The sequence below is a fragment of the Typopeltis vanoorti genome, chromosome 19 (assembly GCF_054136105.1).
Source record: "Typopeltis vanoorti isolate ZY-2024b chromosome 19, IOZ_Tvanoo_1.0, whole genome shotgun sequence".
NCBI lineage: Eukaryota > Metazoa > Arthropoda > Arachnida > Uropygi > Thelyphonidae > Typopeltis > Typopeltis vanoorti.
In genome coordinates this window covers 57,218,537-57,236,524 of record NC_143567.1, presented here as the reverse complement: position 1 = coordinate 57,236,524, position 17,988 = coordinate 57,218,537, and the positions used below count along the sequence as shown (strand labels likewise).

Sequence of the window (17,988 nt, the reverse complement as noted above, 5' to 3'; positions counted from 1 at the left end):
GTATCCAGTCTATTTCAAAAAGGGGAGATTCATCAAACTACCAATGGATTGCCATCACTTCAGATCTTCTCAAAAATGGAGAAAGTCATCAATAACCATCTTCTCCACTACGTAGAGTTCCACCAGTTAATCAACCACCAATACGAATTATGCCATTCAAGATCCATAGCTGACCTGTTAGCTTACCTCACACCATAGCATGTATCCACCATTGAATACATGCTATGGAATGGTTTGGAGAAACTTATGCTGTTGCTCTTGACATTTCCAGAGTTTTTGATTGTGTATGGCATTGAAGCGTTAAACAAATTACCTTTGATCTATCTGCCACCCTCTGTAATTGGCCATCTAAGTTTTCTCCTGTACATAAACACCCTGCCAACTTGAGTGTTTAAAGAAGCCTGTGTTTTAAATACTGATTAGACCACCACTATTATTCTATTAAAGGTTAATATGAATTTCTTCTCTGGCTATGTAAAATAGGGTATAGTTTTTTTTTTTTTTTTTTTTTTTTTTTTTTTTTTCCTCAACATACACTAGAGGTCATGTTGACCTGCTGTGGACCATTCTGACTGAATGGTTGATCCAAAAAAATAGTGCTACTTTGGCACATTGTTTGAATTGCAATGTAGCTTCTCTCTCTCTCTCTCTCTCTCTCTCTATACATATATATATATATAGTAGCTTGTCTGTTTGTGTGTACATAGACAGATAAGCTACATTACAATTCATTGTGCCAAAGTAACCCTATTTTTTGGGTCAACTTGAATGGTCCATTGCAGGTCAACATGACCTCTGGTGTGTGTGTGTATGTGTTTGGAGGGGAAGCAGAATCTGCATCAAGACTATACCCTATTTTGCATAACCAGAGAACAAATTCATATTAATCTTTAATGCAGCAATAGCAGTGGTGGTGGTCTAATCAATATTTAAAATAAGCATTGTGTTTGTTAATATTACATTACTGCTAACATCCTGGAATACTACAGTTCCTAATTATAATTGCCTGTTAGAATTAGAATAACAGTTATATGGGTCAAATTTTTGCCATCCATATTCTTGAGATGTATCATTCCTCTTGGTGCATACATGCCGTATTTTCCGGTATATAAGATGCACTTTTTTACCTTAAAAATAGGGTGAGTCTTATATAATGAAGGTAAAGATTGTTTCCTCCTTTCAAAGTCAAACGCACTCCCTTTTTTGTTCCAAGATCTTTGTAGGCGGTTAATGGTGCAATCAAATTGATGTGTGACCTTCATGTGACTTCTAGCACGTCATTGGCTAAGAACTTGGTGTGGTCAGAAAGAGATTTTGTACAATTTGTTTAAAGAAAAGCACGCAGAACGTGGAAAAATTGCGAAGTGGCCAGAACTAGAGACCGAAGTTTTGAAATGGGTGCAAGAAAATTGGCAAAATGGCATTGCCATTTCAACAAAAATGATTCGTACACATGCAATCAAAGTAGCCTGTGAGCGTAACATTGAAGATTTTAAAGGTGGTGCGTCATGGTGTTACCGTTTCATGAAACGCAGTGGACTTTGTATGCGTACAAAAACAAAAATCAGTCAAATGCCAAAAGAATATGAAGACAAAATTATTTCTATATTATAAGAAATTAATGATGATAGAGAAGAGTCAGATGACAGTGACATGGGTTTTGCAGGTTTCTGAAAGGTCAGTTTACTATTAAAAATTACCTATTATTTTATCCATTTTTTTTTTTTTAAATCATACTTTAAAGTTTAGGTTTTTTCCAGAAAATTGTATTAAATTTCTTGGGTGCATCTTATACACCGGAAAATATGGTACATACATATATACACACACCTACCAGATGATGATCTTAACATGTACGGACAATTCATCATAGGAAAATTGATCGCCAACAATTCATCGCAACAAAATTTTTCTCGGATATATGTGGGGAAAAAAAAAATCTCATATAAGAAATATTTTAAAAAAGATTTCTTTTAAAAATTAAATATTCTTTAAAAAATTTAAGAAATATTTTATATATTATTTAATATTTAGATTATATCATGCTTTCTGAAAAATTTTATTCCGTATAAAGTTTATTAATATTCTTTCTTACTACTGTAGATTGAATATTAATTGTTACAGAACTGGGATAGGATATTTAGGGAGAAAGACCACCATATTTTAAGAATATTTAGGAATAATAATTATATCTAACTAATATTTATAGTTAACTTTACATATTCCCATTAACTATTCTAACTATTGATAGTTATTGGGGAAAATAAAATATTTAAGAATAGTTAAGGAGAAAGTGCACAATATTTAAGAATATTTATTATTCTATCTGTTCACTGTTTTTCTGTTCTGCACATTTAGACATCCACCCAGGTGTGATATATTTTTCAATCTGAACTAATTCAGAAGGTGACGTGTTTCGGTTATTGAAAATGACTGCACTTTTCCTGCACAAAAGTCGTATGCTAATATTGTTTACAGAGCTAGATTTAAAATCATAGGTTCACTTTTGAGTAATTATATTAAAGATAATGATAATAAAATTATGTAAATCTTATCATCATTATGTAAATCAGCATAAGCTAAATTACCATCAGCGGGTGCAATACTATTCTTTACCTTTTCCTCCAATACTAATATTTTATAACACTAAGAAATTTAAAGTTTTATATTTAGTCTTCTTTACTGAAATAAAAATATATATAGATGCATGCTCCCAAAGTGAAATATGTAATTAATTACTTCTCTTGTGAAACATTCAAAAATAAACTGTAATCAGGAATATTATGTTGTTAACAACTGACTAGTTAGCATACCCTCTCCCATCAATGAGCTGTGGAATCGAAACTCGCAATGGGCATGAATGTTTGTAATTGTTTCTAGGTAAGAGATGAATTTTGTCATCTGTTGTGAGACCACAGCACTGCTTATTGGAGGCTTGAGTGGTTCCCATGTTTGGTCATGGAATTTGAGCAGGATTTCTGAACCAGGTTAGAATGAATAAAAATTACATCGAAACTGAAATTAGGAAATCAACCAATCAATAAATATATTACTTTCATTGTATAAGAATGAAAATATTATGAAAATCTAATTAAAATCTAAACAAATAATACATAAAAAAACTATATTTGTAAAATTTATCTTGCACTACATTTACTTTTTATATACTAGTATCAATGCAACATCATTTCAATTTTCTAGCGAATAATGTTTTCAGCAAAGATTTTCAGTTGAACATAATTTTATCTATCACAGCTTTGGTTAGTCTTAAATTGGAAACAAATTGCCTAAATTTTTGCATGTTACTTTTTAATTTAAATTATGAAAGAAAATAAATTGGACAAGGAGAGTTTTGCTGGCTTGTCCTCTCCATAGTGAAAATGTTAATTCTTTTTTGGCTAAATTCAGTATGTCAGATAAAAAGACTGATTCATAGCGTATACCTTTTTTTTCCCTTTTCAACTAGTGTCGACCAGAATACAAGGTTCCAGGTTTATATGTTATCGATTCTATTGTTCGTCAATCTAGGCACCAATTTGGACCAGAAAGAGATGTGTTTGCACCACGTTTTACAAAAAATATTACTGTCACATTTCAGAATCTTTTTAAATGCCCTGAAGATGATAGGGTAAGTAGATTTTTTCCCCTCAATATATATATATATTTTTAAATATAATTTACAATTTCCATCTGTATGTTAAAGCAAGGACATACCAGATATTCTCAGCTATGAGTTTAATTCTTTGGAACCTGAAATCAGTATTTGCCTCAGTGAACTTGGTTTTACAGGATTTTTGGAAACTTTAATGTCATTAATTTTCATAAAGTTCGTAAAAGTTTCATAAAATTCATTAATTTTTTTTTTTCATCCCTCCTTCATACTTCCATAAAGTAACCATTTTCATATTTTTCAAAATATCTCAAATTGAGAAAAGGACTAGTGATGTAATTATTGCTGACTCATAAAAACTTCACCAGTATACCTTATCAGTTTGGTTCAAGAAAATCACTTAGAACTTGTAGTCATCATGTGGGGAAAAAAGAAAAGATTAAGCTGTGCAAAATGCAGAAAACAGTCTCAAGCTTTACAGATTTGTTACACGGAAAGAAATGTGTACTTCATTTGCTAAGTGATAAAATGTTGACTATACAGTGGAATCACTTTGGTTTTAATGTCAGCATTCATATCAGTGTTTAGTAGGAAAAAAAAGATGTATAAAGCTAATAATTAACTAAATTTATTTAACAAATAATTACTAAGACAATATTTCATGAGCACAAAGAAATATATTGAGTATGTGCACACAGAGTGATTGTAAAAAGTGGGCTCCCACAATCCTAACTGATGTCTTATGGTCTTCGAGATTTTCAGCTGAATTTTTTTAATGTCAGTTGGAGTGCTGTAACAAGTTCCATATAAGATCTAATAATATTGGAGTCTTGACAGATAGCAGATTAATTTGCAGGAAACTTGTCGATAGGAAGTTCATAATGATGTATATTTTCATGTGGTATTAGCATATTACCGCATTTCATGTGGTATTAGCATAATATCCTGTACCCCCGAGGATACATGTTTTATTTTACACTGCTTACAGAGGAGTTTCTCTCTTTTTTTTTTGGATATTTTTATATTACGATCTATAATTTCAAAAAATGATTTAATGATCTTTGGAAATCATCTTCTGATGTAACTATTTTGTGTATTGGTTTACTTGCATTCCAGATTGGTAATTTTATGTAAGCATTATTAAAAAAAGCAATGGTGATAAAGTATATACTGCCTTGCTTCTGATCTTTGTTCTATTTCAGTTGCATTTCCTGTATCTGTTTCTTGAAATTGACTGAGCTGATTTGGTAACTCAGTCGTATTTAAATTTTCAGTTAGATATCACTAGCAATTTTCAGTCTATAAATGCAACATGTTTCTAAAAGTGAATTAATTTATGTAAAATATTGTTCCTAATAAGGTGATTAAAAGATCCCCATTTGGGGATTGCTTAAGGATGAAAGCTAGATAATTAGGAGTTTGTAAGGTATGCAAAGAAATGAAGATAATTTCTGACCCAGTGTTCTGTCCTCATCTTCCATGATATGTCTGGTTAGTACATATCTACTAGTATGTATCTGCTTTTTTCTTATGATAATGATGATCTGCTGAGCTGTTAGCGTATCCGCTCTCCAGCCAAAAGGCTGTGGGTTCGAATCCTGCCATGGGCATGGATGTTTCTGATTGTCTGTGGAAATACTAGTGGTGGTGGTGGTGGCTGGCAGTAGATGGCGTTGATGTAGTTGCAGTTAGTGTTATAATTGGTGGATTGAGTGGTGGAGACAGAGATGTAGAGTAGGTGTCACGTAATAATAATGATCCCATAGACAAGAGGTTTGTCCAGCTATGGTACATTAATAATGTTGATGGACAGAAAGTCGAAGAAAAGGAAGAAACTTGTTTACATTTGAAAACCCACAGATTGTATTCCTTGGGAATGTGAGAGGAGAAGTTGTTGCAGAGAACAGGAGAAAGCATGAATGAACAGGAGGAGAAATTTGTTCTGTGAGTTTGGAGATGAACTCTGAAGGAAGTTGAATAGCTTTTTCACACATTACAGTGGATTTGGAAAAATGGTGGAGAATTATTAATATCTCTTCAGATCAACAGTTGCCACTGAAATATTTGTAGAATATGCTGGCATCAGACTGAAGACCTACATGGAAATTCTAAGACCTCCCTAAAAAAGTAGATTAATCTGTCATATTTTATGGTGTGCTTAGGACTTTGTATAGTGTTAATAGTTGTTTGGAAGTAAATTAATTAGGCAGTTATTGTATTATGCTTATGGCAAGAGAGAGATTTGATGCTAGAGTAATCCCATGAAGAGAAATCTTATCTTAGAGATTTGGGTGTTGGCATCAAAAGTAAGACTGGAAGAAAAGTCTTACTTTTTTTCCAATCTTAGTTTTTTTTTAACACCGTTTCTCATTTTTTTAAATGTCAGTTTCAAAGCTAGAAAAACACAGTGGCTATTTTGCTAGCATTGAAATTAACAAGGTTATCCATACATCATTTCCAACCAAGGGAATGAGGCATAAAAGTTAAGATCATATCACTTGGCATTCTTATAATGCCAAACAATGTATAGATGCAAGTGGCTTTGTGTTTTTCCATGTGAGAAGAGGTTGAAGTTTTTTTGTCAGGAAAATCTGATGTCTTGCAGACTGATAAAAGTAAACATTGAGGTCGGAACAGGGACGGTATGTTTGTGCAGAATGAAAATTAAAGTTTTGAATGGGTTGCACCTGCTCCCTATGCAGCATTTCAATTCTGGTTTCCACAATGACTATAAGTAATCCTTGCTTCTGCATTAAAAAATGGGATTTGGTATGGGCAGTAAAAGATGATATCGATTTAGGCAAAACTAGACTTGTGAACTTGTTATTCACAACCATTATGGATCCGGATCTCCTTGTCAATGTATACAAGGCTACTTTTCCCGGGCATGAGAAATTCATTCTCTCTAGCCTGCAATGGTGGCACCGTGACAATTTTTGGGTTACAGTTTTCTGCTAGCTTATAAATGCCATCCTTTGGAGATTCATCTCTGAATATAAGTTTAGAATGAGAGCATTATGTTCTTTATTTTCTGCTTCAAGCCACAAATTGTTGATGCAAGAAGATTATGCAGCTGGTTGGTATGTTTGCAAAAGTTATGTTATCAAGGTATAATCATGGATCAGTTGGAGTTCACTTTCTGTTGGTTCAGTTTTGTAGAAGAAAGTAAATCGTGAAATGGTGATGTTCCAGACCATCAATGTCCTTCCCAAAGTTTTTGAACTGTTGAATTAAATGAAAGCAAATTGATGATGGGAATCAATAAAGGCTGGTTGAAGGTGCCAGGAAGTTTTTGTGCTGATTCATTGAGCCTTGCATGCGAAGTATGAATTAATTGACAAAACTGCATCTAACTTGTTTTTGTGATTTCCAGTCTACACCTCTGGCATCTCTTAGCAAGAACTCTGCTGTCAATGGGCTTTTTAGTGTTCAGCTAAGATATGTATACAGGTACATGCTCATGGCTGCTGTTAATATTAATGAAAATTTTTTGAGATACTCAAAGTACTTAGAAATTAGTTTGGAATTTATTGTCTCCCCTAATGTTGTGATTTCATTTGGTGTGCAAGTTTGGAGGAGATTACTTTTTAAAATTATAAAACGAGAGAGCACAACTTCAAAGTAACATATTGGGTTTAATGACACACAGATATGATCAAATATTATGCTGATGATACAAGCCCTTCCTATTTTCATGTTGCAACAATGAAGCATAGTGAAAATGTTATTGGAACAACCTCAAGATCAACAGAATTGAAGATAGTTACTGTTAACACCAGTAACATCAATGGAAAAGATCTGGTGCTAGTTGAGAAATTGCAAAAATACTATATAAATGTAAATTCATGTTACTTAAATGGACTAAAACATGACTTCTTAATAATTAGCGTAAGTTATGTTCTTAATTGGTAATTAATTTACGGAATTAACAACGCATATGAAGTATATTAATTAAAGATAACTTTAATGAATCACTTCTATATTTTGGCAATGTCACATTGCCATCTTCAGGAACATAAAGATATGGTATGTGCACTAAGGAACTAACAAAGCAAATGAAGAAGAAAGTAAGAAACTAATTTTGTTCCTAAAGTCCTAATGGTGCCCTCTTGCGGGCTAATTTGGTAGTCTTGGCAGTTGGGCTGAAGTTCTCATAATGAAAGTCTCCCAAATTTGGGGCAGTTTCATGCACCCAAATTTGTTGAGGTTAGGAACGTTTTTTAGAGCTGCTGAAGATTCTTTGAATAATCTTTCGTATTTAAACTTGCTGCGACGGATTATTTTTGTTTTCTTCCAACGAATTTTATGGTGGGTATCTAAGGCATGGTCTGCCAACCCAGAGCGGCTGTACTGGTGAAACCGGATGTAGTCTTGGTGTTCTGAAATCCTGATATTTGTTGTTCTGCCTGTTTGGCCAAAGTAGGACAATTTGCAGCTGCAAGGGACCTGGTATACACCAGGTAGGTCTAGGGGAAGTGGTTGGTCTTTGGTAGAGCGGATAAGGGATGCCAACTTTTTATATGGTCTGTAACAAGAAGTAAGGTCATATTTTTTGAGGATATTAGTTATTTTTTCAGAGGTGCCCTGGATGTAGGGGATAGTGATAGACTTGGTGTAGTCTTTATTGTGGAGGGGGGAAGGGGGGTTGTGGTTTATAGGTTTTAATATTTTTTGGGTTTTTTTGGGGTTATAGCCATTGGCTAAGAAAGTGTTGAGGATGTGGTTTAGTTCAATAGTCAGGGCCTTGTCATCTGAGCAGATTAATTTTGCCCTGTTATATAGTGTTTTTATCACCCCATATTGTTGTGAGGGGGGGGGGATTGCTGGTGAATGTATCTGCCAGTGTGGGTGGGTTTTCTGTAAACAGAGAAAACCAAAGGTCCATCAAGCTGGCGGGTGATTAAAGTGTCTAGGAAGGGGAGGGTGTTGTTTTCCTCTTTTTCTAAGGTGAACTGGATTCTGGGATGTTGGTTGTTTAATTGTGTTAGGAAGGAGTGGAGTGTGTCTGAGCCATGTGGCCAAATAGCAAACACATCATCCACATAACGAAGCCAAATAGTGGGTTTTTGTGGGGCGAAGTTTAAGGCTTTCTCTTCAAATGTCTCCATAAAGAAATTGGCCAAGGGTGGGAAAGTGGTGAACCCATGGCTGTCCCCTCTATCTGTTTGTAGAACTTTCCTTGCTAAACGAAATAGCCCGAGTTCATTGTGAACTGAAATAGGGCTGAGATATCGGGAGGAAACTTGGCTTGGATGAGCTCAAGGGTTTCTTTGAGTGGGACATTAGTGAATAGGGAGGAGACGTCAAAACTGAACAGTTTTGACGTCAGTTTTGAAATCAGTTTTGACGTCTCCTCCCTATTCACTAATGTCCCACTCAAAGAAACCATTGAGCTCATCCAAGCCAAGTTTCCTCCCGATATCTCAGCCCTATTTCAGTTCACAATGAACTCGGGCTATTTCGTTTAGCAAGGAAAGTTCTACAAACAGATAGAGGGGACAGCCATGGGTTCACCACTTTCCCCACCCTTGGCCAATTTCTTTATGGAGACATTTGAAGAGAAAGCCTTAAACTCTGCCCCACAAAAACCCACTATTTGGCTTCGTTATGTGGATGATGTGTTTGCTATTTGGCCACATGGCTCAGACACACTCCACTCCTTCCTAACACACTTAAACAACCAACATCCCAGAATCCAGTTCACCTTAGAAAAAGAGGAAAACAACACTCTCCCCTTCCTAGACACTTTAATCACCCGCCAACTTGATGGATCTTTGGTTTTCTCTGTTTACAGAAAACCCACCCACACTGGCAGATACATCCACCAGCAATTCCCCCCCCCCTCACAACAATATGGGGTGATAAAAACACTATATAACAGGGCAAAATTAATCTGCTCAGATGACAAGGCCCTGACTATTGAACTAAACCACATCCTCAACACTTTCTTAGCCAATGGCTATAACCCCAAAAAAACCCAAAAAATACTAAAACCTATAAACCACAACCCCCCTCCACAATAAAGACTACACCAAGTCTATCACTATCCCCTACATCCAGGGCACCTCTGAAAAAATAACTAATATCCTCAAAAAATATAACCTTACTTCTTGTTACAGACCATATAAAAAGTTGGCATCCCTTATCCGCTCTACCAAAGACCAACCACTTCCCCTAGACCTACCTGGTGTATACCAGGTCCCTTGCAGCTGCAAATTGTCCTACTTTGGCCAAACAGGCAGAACAACAAATATCAGGATTTCAGAACACCAAGACTACATCCGGTTTCACCCAGTACAGCCGCTCTGGGTTGGCAGACCATGCCTTAGATACCCACCATAAAATTCGTTGGAAGAAAACAAAAATAATCCATCGCAGCAAGTTTAAATACGAAAGATTATTCAAAGAATCTTCAGCAGCTCTAAAAAACGTTCCTAACCTCAACAAATTTGGGTGCATGAAACTGCCCCAAATTTGGGAGACTTTCATTATGAGAACTTCAGCCCAACTGCCAAGACTACCAAATTAGCCCGCAAGAGGGCACCATTAGGACTTTAGGAACAAAATTAGTTTCTTACTTTCTTCCTCATTTGCTTTGTTAGTTCCTTAGTGCACATACCATATCTTTATGTTCCTGAAGATGGCAATGTGACATTGCCGAAATATAGAAGTGATTCATTAAAGTTATCTTTAATTAATATACTTCATATGTGTTGTTAATTCCGTAAATTAATTACCAGTTATGTCTAACCAACGTATAAGTCTTACTACTAGAGTTATGTTCTTAATAATTAACGTAAGTTATGCAGTAGTGTAATCAAAAAGGAAGGAATAGCTGTTATATTCATTACCAAATGTAAAAATAAACTTTTGAATTTCAGATAATTTCAAGAAGAGTAAAAAAAAAATTAGAGGGGATTCCCCAGTGATACTTATTTGTGCCTGTAGGCTAAGAGAATAACGTAGTAAAGAACAGGAAAATTTCAGTCATTACACAGGGCAGCTGCAGCTGACAAAAAGTTCTTGTTAGCAGGAAATGAATCCCAGATATATCAAAACATTTTAAAGGAAATTTTGGAGAAAAGAGTAAAGCTAATAATAAAGTTCCTGCTGGATTTTAGTTCATGACATAGTCCAGTCATTACTGACACCATGTTCCAACATAAAAATAGGTTAATTCACATGAAGAGAAGAAATAAGCGAAGTCTTATTCTGAATAGTTGATATGCTATTTTCACACTACTTTACAAGCATATACGGGAGATTTGAAATAGGAAGTGATATGTTTTGACAAGAAATATATGCACTGACTTTGAAAAGAGTCACAAGGCTTTTAGAGGTGAATTGTAGACACAAATATGCAGATATTACTGAGGAAAGAAAAACTTTAAAATCAAGAAACACATTTAAGACTCCATTAAATATGTGATGAAAACATTGATTCACTCAGTACAGAATGTGGCAGTTGATTTAACGGATAGAAAAATCACCAGTTCTTTGTGGACTTCAAAATGTTAGAGGCAGCTCTGGAAAAGAAGAAATGCATCAAAACGTCCTGGTGAGGGAGGTACATACCATAATTGGCAAAATTTTTTTTTTCCTTCTAAGTCGGTACATCTATCATAAGCATCCATGTGAAATTGCAAGTCATCTATCAAATAGTTTGTTTTATACAGCTGTCTGAAGCAAAAGTGTTGTCTGTATCCCTTGAAATGGATAAAATGGAATATCATGCAGTTGTAGACTTCTTTGTAAAAGAAGGTTTAACGCCAAAAGAAATTCATTCAAAGTTCATATTTATGGGCATCATTTTTGACAATTAAGAAATGGGCTGCCGAGTTTAAAAGTGGCCAAACCAGCCTTGAAGATGATCCATGTGAAGGACATCCAAAAAGTGTAACAACAACGGAAATCATTGATCAGTGCACGATATGGTATTGGATGACCGGCCAGTTAAAGTGTGTGAAATTGCTGAGACTATAGCCATTTCAAAAGAATGTGTAGGATACATGAAGAATTGCAAACGAAAAAAAAAAAGCTTTTCGCAAGATGGATGCCGCGTTTGCTCACAGCAGATCAAAAACGCACTTGCATGAAAATCTCTGAACAGTGTTTGAAGCATTTTAACAAGAATAAAATTTTGCGTTGATTTATTACTATGGATGAGACTTGGATTCACTATTACACACCAGAATCCAAATGGCAGTCAAAACAGCGGACAGAAGCTGGTTTTTCAGTGCCAAAGAAGACAAGGTTCCATTAGCAGGAAAGGTCATGGCATCGGTGTTTTGGGATGCTAAAGCATTTTCTTTATTAATTATCTTGAAAAGGGTTAACCAGGGAATATTATTCCGATCTTTTAACCAAACTAGATGAAAAAATTCGTGAGAAAAGACCCAATCTGGAAAGCCAGCTGAAGTGATATTTGTCCATAATTTCTCAAATACGAAAGGATGAAAGTTTTGCAGTGGCTGTAATTTATAATTGAGAAGGTTCAGTTCTGGATGATTGATATAATAGTATCTATAAAGAGAAAAATAAAACAGTGTGTGAGAATGAGGTATATGATAAGATCCCTGTTTTTCATAACATTACAAGCATGTTGGTGTAAATGAACATTATACAGAGCAGTACGTCAAGTTGTACCTCAGTAGTTGCAACTCGATGAAATTTAGCTTTTGGATTAATTAAAAACTAAATGGGAAGGTTCATGGAAAAGTTATAGATCAAAAATGTGTTTTTTGTTTGCTAAACTTTTTTTTTCTTTCTCTCTCTCTCTCTCTCTTTTCACCTCCAGGTTGTGTGCATAAAATCAGCAAGCGGTGCCATTGCACCACAGACATGCAGGAGGTTGCTAACGTGCATGTAGTTGAAGTGCAATACTTTGCTTTTTTTTCATTGAATAGGATGCTTGAGTCTCATGGCTTATCAACATTAAAAATTTTATAGATGGACTTCATATTTTTCCAATAAACATTTCTTAAAAAATTAATGAATTAAATAATCTAACAAATCTGCTTGACTGAAATTATTTTAACTATGTGTTATTTCAGGTTCTTTCTTCTTGTATTTCCTATGCATCTAAATAAAAAATGAATAATATCAGTAAAGTTGTTGGGACATAGAGAAGGTAAGGCGAAAGAATTGATTGTTTTGGTTAGCACAATGAAACATTATTTAAAGAAGCGGAACAAGACAGTATAGTATGCCCACCGTTTGCAGATCTCTGCTTGGCGTTTTGCCAAGAATAGTCGATTCATGCTGAAGGGGAGAAAGAAATGAAAGATGTACGAATTGGTCGCCAACATGCGAAATCATGTGCTTTCTTGTCTGTTGCTGTGCTAGTAGTAGCTTGATTTTTGTTGTTGCTTTTTTTTTTTTTTGCATTATTTTTTATTATTAATTTGTATGATGGATCCAGTACAGTCAACAAGTTCTGTTGTTAAATGTTTCAGTTGCTCTTGCAAAAGAATATTGAATAATGTGCTGACATTCTGCGAAAAAGAATCGTTAAAAGGCAGTCTCCTTATTCCCTTTCTCAAGTCATAAAATGTGCAAGTGCAATTGCAGGCATGTTGGTGTCGACTGTTAAAAGAATTCGTAGGGAATCAAAAGATGAAGGTAAGCCAAAATTTAAATCTCCTAAAAAGAGCGCCAGAGAAAGAAAACCATCGAAACCATAGCTTTGAATGATTTTGTTGTAGACGTTATAAGAACTATTCACAAATTTTACGTGGTTGAGAAAAGAGTGCCAACTTTTCCGAAATTGGTTCCTGTGCAATAATTTTTCTTGAAAAAGAGAAGCTTTAACAAAAATATTTCATGAAATCGGATTTTGTTTTAAAAAGTCCCAGAATAAAAGGAAACTTATCATGGAGCGAAGTGACATTGTTTTATCTAGAACGCAGTATTTGAGAGCAATACGACGTTTCAGGGAGGAGAAAAGACTGATTGTGTATCTAGATGAAACTTGGATCGATAGTAATTTAACTTATGGAAAATGTTGGCAGTCTAAAGAAGAATGTGGAGTGCTACAAACCGGAAATGCCTCGCACCGCATAATAATTTTGTGTGCAGGTGGAAAAATGGTTTTTTTTACCAAATTCAAACTTACTATACAAAGCCAATTCAACTACTGGAGATTACTATCGGCAAATGAATTCTATGATATTCAAAAAGTTGGCAGAAGAAAAACTGATTCCAAACCTTCCTTAAAATGCTGTTGTTATAATTGATAATGCTTCATATCACTCTATTCGATTAAACAAAGTTCCAAATTGTATTATAAGAAGCGAGTTCTTATGGATTGGCTCTCTGCAAATAACATTTCTCATTCCCCAGATATGCGAAAAATTGAATTGCTTAATTTGGTCAAAAGAAACTCGCCAACAACTAAACTATTTAAATTCGACACGATGCTCAAAGAGCATGAATTTCTAGCTTTGAGGCTACCACCATATCATTGTGATATGAATGCTATTGAGTATGTTTGGGCAGAAGTGAAAAGTTTCATTCGCCATCGCAACGTAACTGGGGATATTGACATGTCGAAACTTTTTAAGATTTCAGAACAGGCGACTGAAAGTATTAAAGTTCACAACTGGGGAAAATATTGCTCTCATGTCACCTCATTGGAAAACGTATTGGTACAGAGACGGAATTATCGAAAAATTATGCGAACCTTTGGTGATCAGTTTAAGTGAAAGTGATGGCGATTCAGACACTGATTCAGATGACTATGAAGATTTAAAGGATTTGATAATGGTATTTTTTTCCAACCTTTTTTTGCATGGATTTGTTAAGAGTCACAAGTTATAAATAATTAACTGTTTTAGGACATTAAAGTGCCTTAGTTCTCTCAACTGTAAGTTTAGAATATCTAAGTTCATTTGAAAAAAATTTCTTTTTTTCTGTATAATTATTTTAATTTTATAGAAAACTTTCTTAAAAATAAATTTCGTTAAATTTTTGTTTTATGCTATACCTTTTTTAATTTTGTTAATATTCTACGTACATTTTTCCAACTGTTATACAAGCAAAATAGTTACACTTTAAAAACTACATTGTTCGTAAAAGAAAAGCTAAATTTTCCGACCTGTAATAATAAACAAACTCATCCCAGAAGACGGATTGATTACCCTATTATCGGAATGGATTCTCCTTTTTGGGACATGCACAGAAGTGTTGAAGGGTCTCTAATCTGTGAGCAAACTATAATGATCATAACTGCCATCATACTGTATAGAGGTAAATTGAGAGGGTAATGGTCACAAATGAATCAATGTGTAGAAAGTGCAGAATGGATGGTGTGGAGTTTGTGCTCAAATGGATTTATAGCTAGATTTTTTTTGAGAAAGCATTATTCTCTGAGGGTGTGAAAGTGCAGTCAGGAAAGCTAAATTTAAGTGAGACTAGATTCAAAATTCAAATGAGATAGTTTGTGCAAGAGGTAAAGGTATTTGGTGGCCAATGGGAATGCTTGAAGTATCAGGAATAAGAGGAATGAGTTCTTTGCATTGGTTGATGCAACCTTGTCGTTAGTGAGATGTAGCTATGGAGAGAGAATGTGAGGGTATAGTATTTTCACAGAAGATAGAAAATCTATGATTTGGTAGGGATGAAGATATTCTGCTGATGATAGTAGAAGAATTGCAGCAAAACAGATCAGGAAAACAAGCATGTGGCATTTGAAGCACTATGAGATAAAAAGCCAGTGGAACAAAATATACAGTTGCTGCTTTAGATCAGGAGATTGCAAGAGATAATATGAAAAAACTTACATCAGAAAATTAACATGAGTTTCAAGTTGAGAAATTATGGTACTTGAAGAATGGAGACACATTGGAAGGAGGAAAATCACTTGGAGAGAAAGAAATGGAATTTATTCATACCTACCAAGAGATAATTATTTGAAACAGCATGTAGTGGGAGGGCCTTTGGGATTTGAAAGTGTTGAATCTGATCGTAGGATCAAAAGATCTGTCCATAATTAAAGTGTCCTCCACATTGGCTCTGAGTAGATAGTGATCATGTAGACTTGACTCTTGGTAGGTTGTGAAATGTTTTCAGTTAAGCAGAGGTATAAGTGAGAACTACAGGGCAGGTGATTATAATTTGTTCATAGATTCTTCTTTTCCACATAAAGGAACCTGTGCATGTGCTGTTTGAATAATTCAGATATGCTTAGGGACTAGGGACGATTTCATTAAAATAGTGTTGTCGTACATTAATGAATAAAGATTAATATCGTAATCTTTATTCATTAATGTAATTAGACAACTAACCACTATATCTATCGGAATTTTTAAGGATGCAATTTTTTACTATATATTTGAGATAAAACTGAATTCTTATAAAGGGGAGAGGAGTTGATTTGCATTTTCAGGGTCCCATAAATACAGCTAAGTTTAATATGAACTCATTGTCACTTTTTTAATCATTTGTGAACTGCTATTTTTGGTAGAAGAAGCTAACAGCAATCTTAGCAATTATAAATTTATAACCATGTCGTTTTCAACAAAGTTGTTGGAGGATTTCTTAAAATGCCATTTTTTTAACTTTTCAGTTTTTTTTTTTTTTCCTAAAGCTTCAGAGATGCAATACAGGACTCATGATTAAGGATACAAAACATTCATGTTCTTCATGTAAAGTGTTGATAATTTTATTTATTTTGGTGAGGTGTTATGCCATTCATAACAACAGGTTCACGTAAGAGCACTAACCTCACCTGTTTGTAAATGTTTTTGTGATTAGAAGTTTTCTTTAGCTTTAAAAGTGTAGGAATCCAAAAGAATTTTTCACGAAGAGTAGGTGGATGAATGGAATAGCTGCAGTGAATTGTGTTAGTGTAAATGAGCGTATATTTTGGCATGATTAATATGTTGCTTGTTGAGTGAGATTTCTCACAGTGAATCTAACTTTGTGAATGTTTGTTATTAATTATAATAATACATGTCTGTTTGAATAATACCTTTTCAAATAATTCCATTTCAGATAAGAATAGTCTTTCTCAAAGGAACAAACAAAAAATTAATTCCATATATGCTGGCTTACAAGAATTGGGTGTTTACAAAATGCTTTTAAAATTTCTTTTGAAAATGGGTATTTTGTGCTATATTTGGTGTATAAGATGACCACATTTTACAATTACTGCTGACAGCTTAATACACATTACTTTAATATAATTAGACACAACAATCCCCTTTAATGCAGTCTATGAACTCTCTTCACATACAAGATGATTGGTAAAATTCCTTTGTCACATTTATACTGATCTTCCATTTTATGGATTATATAATTCATGTGATTACCAGTAAGAGTTCATGAGGATTAAAATGAAAAACTATATACTTACTCTACTTTAGATATATAATATATTAATATGCTAATACTGTATATTCAGTATATTAACATGCCAAAAGCTTATTAGAATACAGTGCATGCATTTAACTTACCACTACACGGTATGTTACTGTAGGAGCTTGATCACTTAATGCTCTCCATCACTGAAATCATAGGTTCAGATTTTACAGTATACCTTGGTTTCAGCAATTTTTTTTTAAACTTCAATATCATCTTATGTGCTGCTACACACACACACATTGAATAAAATGTCAATATACGCAAGTATAAAACTTAAATAACTAAAAACACTAAACCCCACAAATGGCATACCACAGCCATTGTGCCACATTATTATCTGTGGAACCAAGTCACATACAGTATTCCCTCAATTATCTAATCATAGTGGGAGAGCAAGTTGATGGTTGGATAACTGATTGGTTATCCAACCATTCAGTGGTTGGTACAATTATACTGTGCTGTATCAGAAGTCATTTAATATGCTAACCCATCCAATTGTTGGATAATTGAGGGATCACTGTAATTAAGAGGAAGAACTAGTATACAGTAATTGATACTTACGATGTCATATTATGTAACAAACTGAATATCTATCCTTTTATACTTTTTAAACAAACCTTTTGCAGCCAAAAATTGTCCGTGTGCTAAATCTATGGCAGAAAAATAATGTTTTTCCCAGTGAAGTTATCCAGCCACTCTTGGATATGGCTAATCCAAATGCCCCAGGTGAGTTTCTTATCGTTTCTTTCAATATATAAACCTTCATTCAATGCATTGTAAGAAGTTTTTTAGTGCATGTATGTTTGTTTATTATGATTATAATAAAGCCAGTTTTTTAAGGCAATATTTTTGTAATGGATCAGAGACATGGAAATTGATCAAAAATCAAAAAATATAGCATCAAAGACATGAGTTTTCATCTATTTGAAGCTGAATTAAACAATTTTCAGACAGTATGTTTGTTTAAAATATTAAAAATATTTTGGCCCTAATGTATAACAGATGATGAATTATAT

General features: G+C 34.2%; 1 protein-coding gene across 1 annotated transcript in view; it reads left to right on the top strand.

Moving 5' to 3' along the window:
* Isha (Insulator su(Hw) mRNA adaptor) overlaps nt 1-17,988 on the top strand; it is a 314,370-nt gene that overhangs the window by 66,003 nt on the left and 230,379 nt on the right. Inside the window, exons 3-4 of the mRNA XM_090409621.1 lie at nt 3,467-3,628; nt 17,599-17,698. Of these exons, the coding sequence (XP_090265747.1) occupies nt 3,467-3,628; nt 17,599-17,698 (262 nt within the window). The remainder of the gene's footprint in view (nt 1-3,466; nt 3,629-17,598; nt 17,699-17,988) is intronic.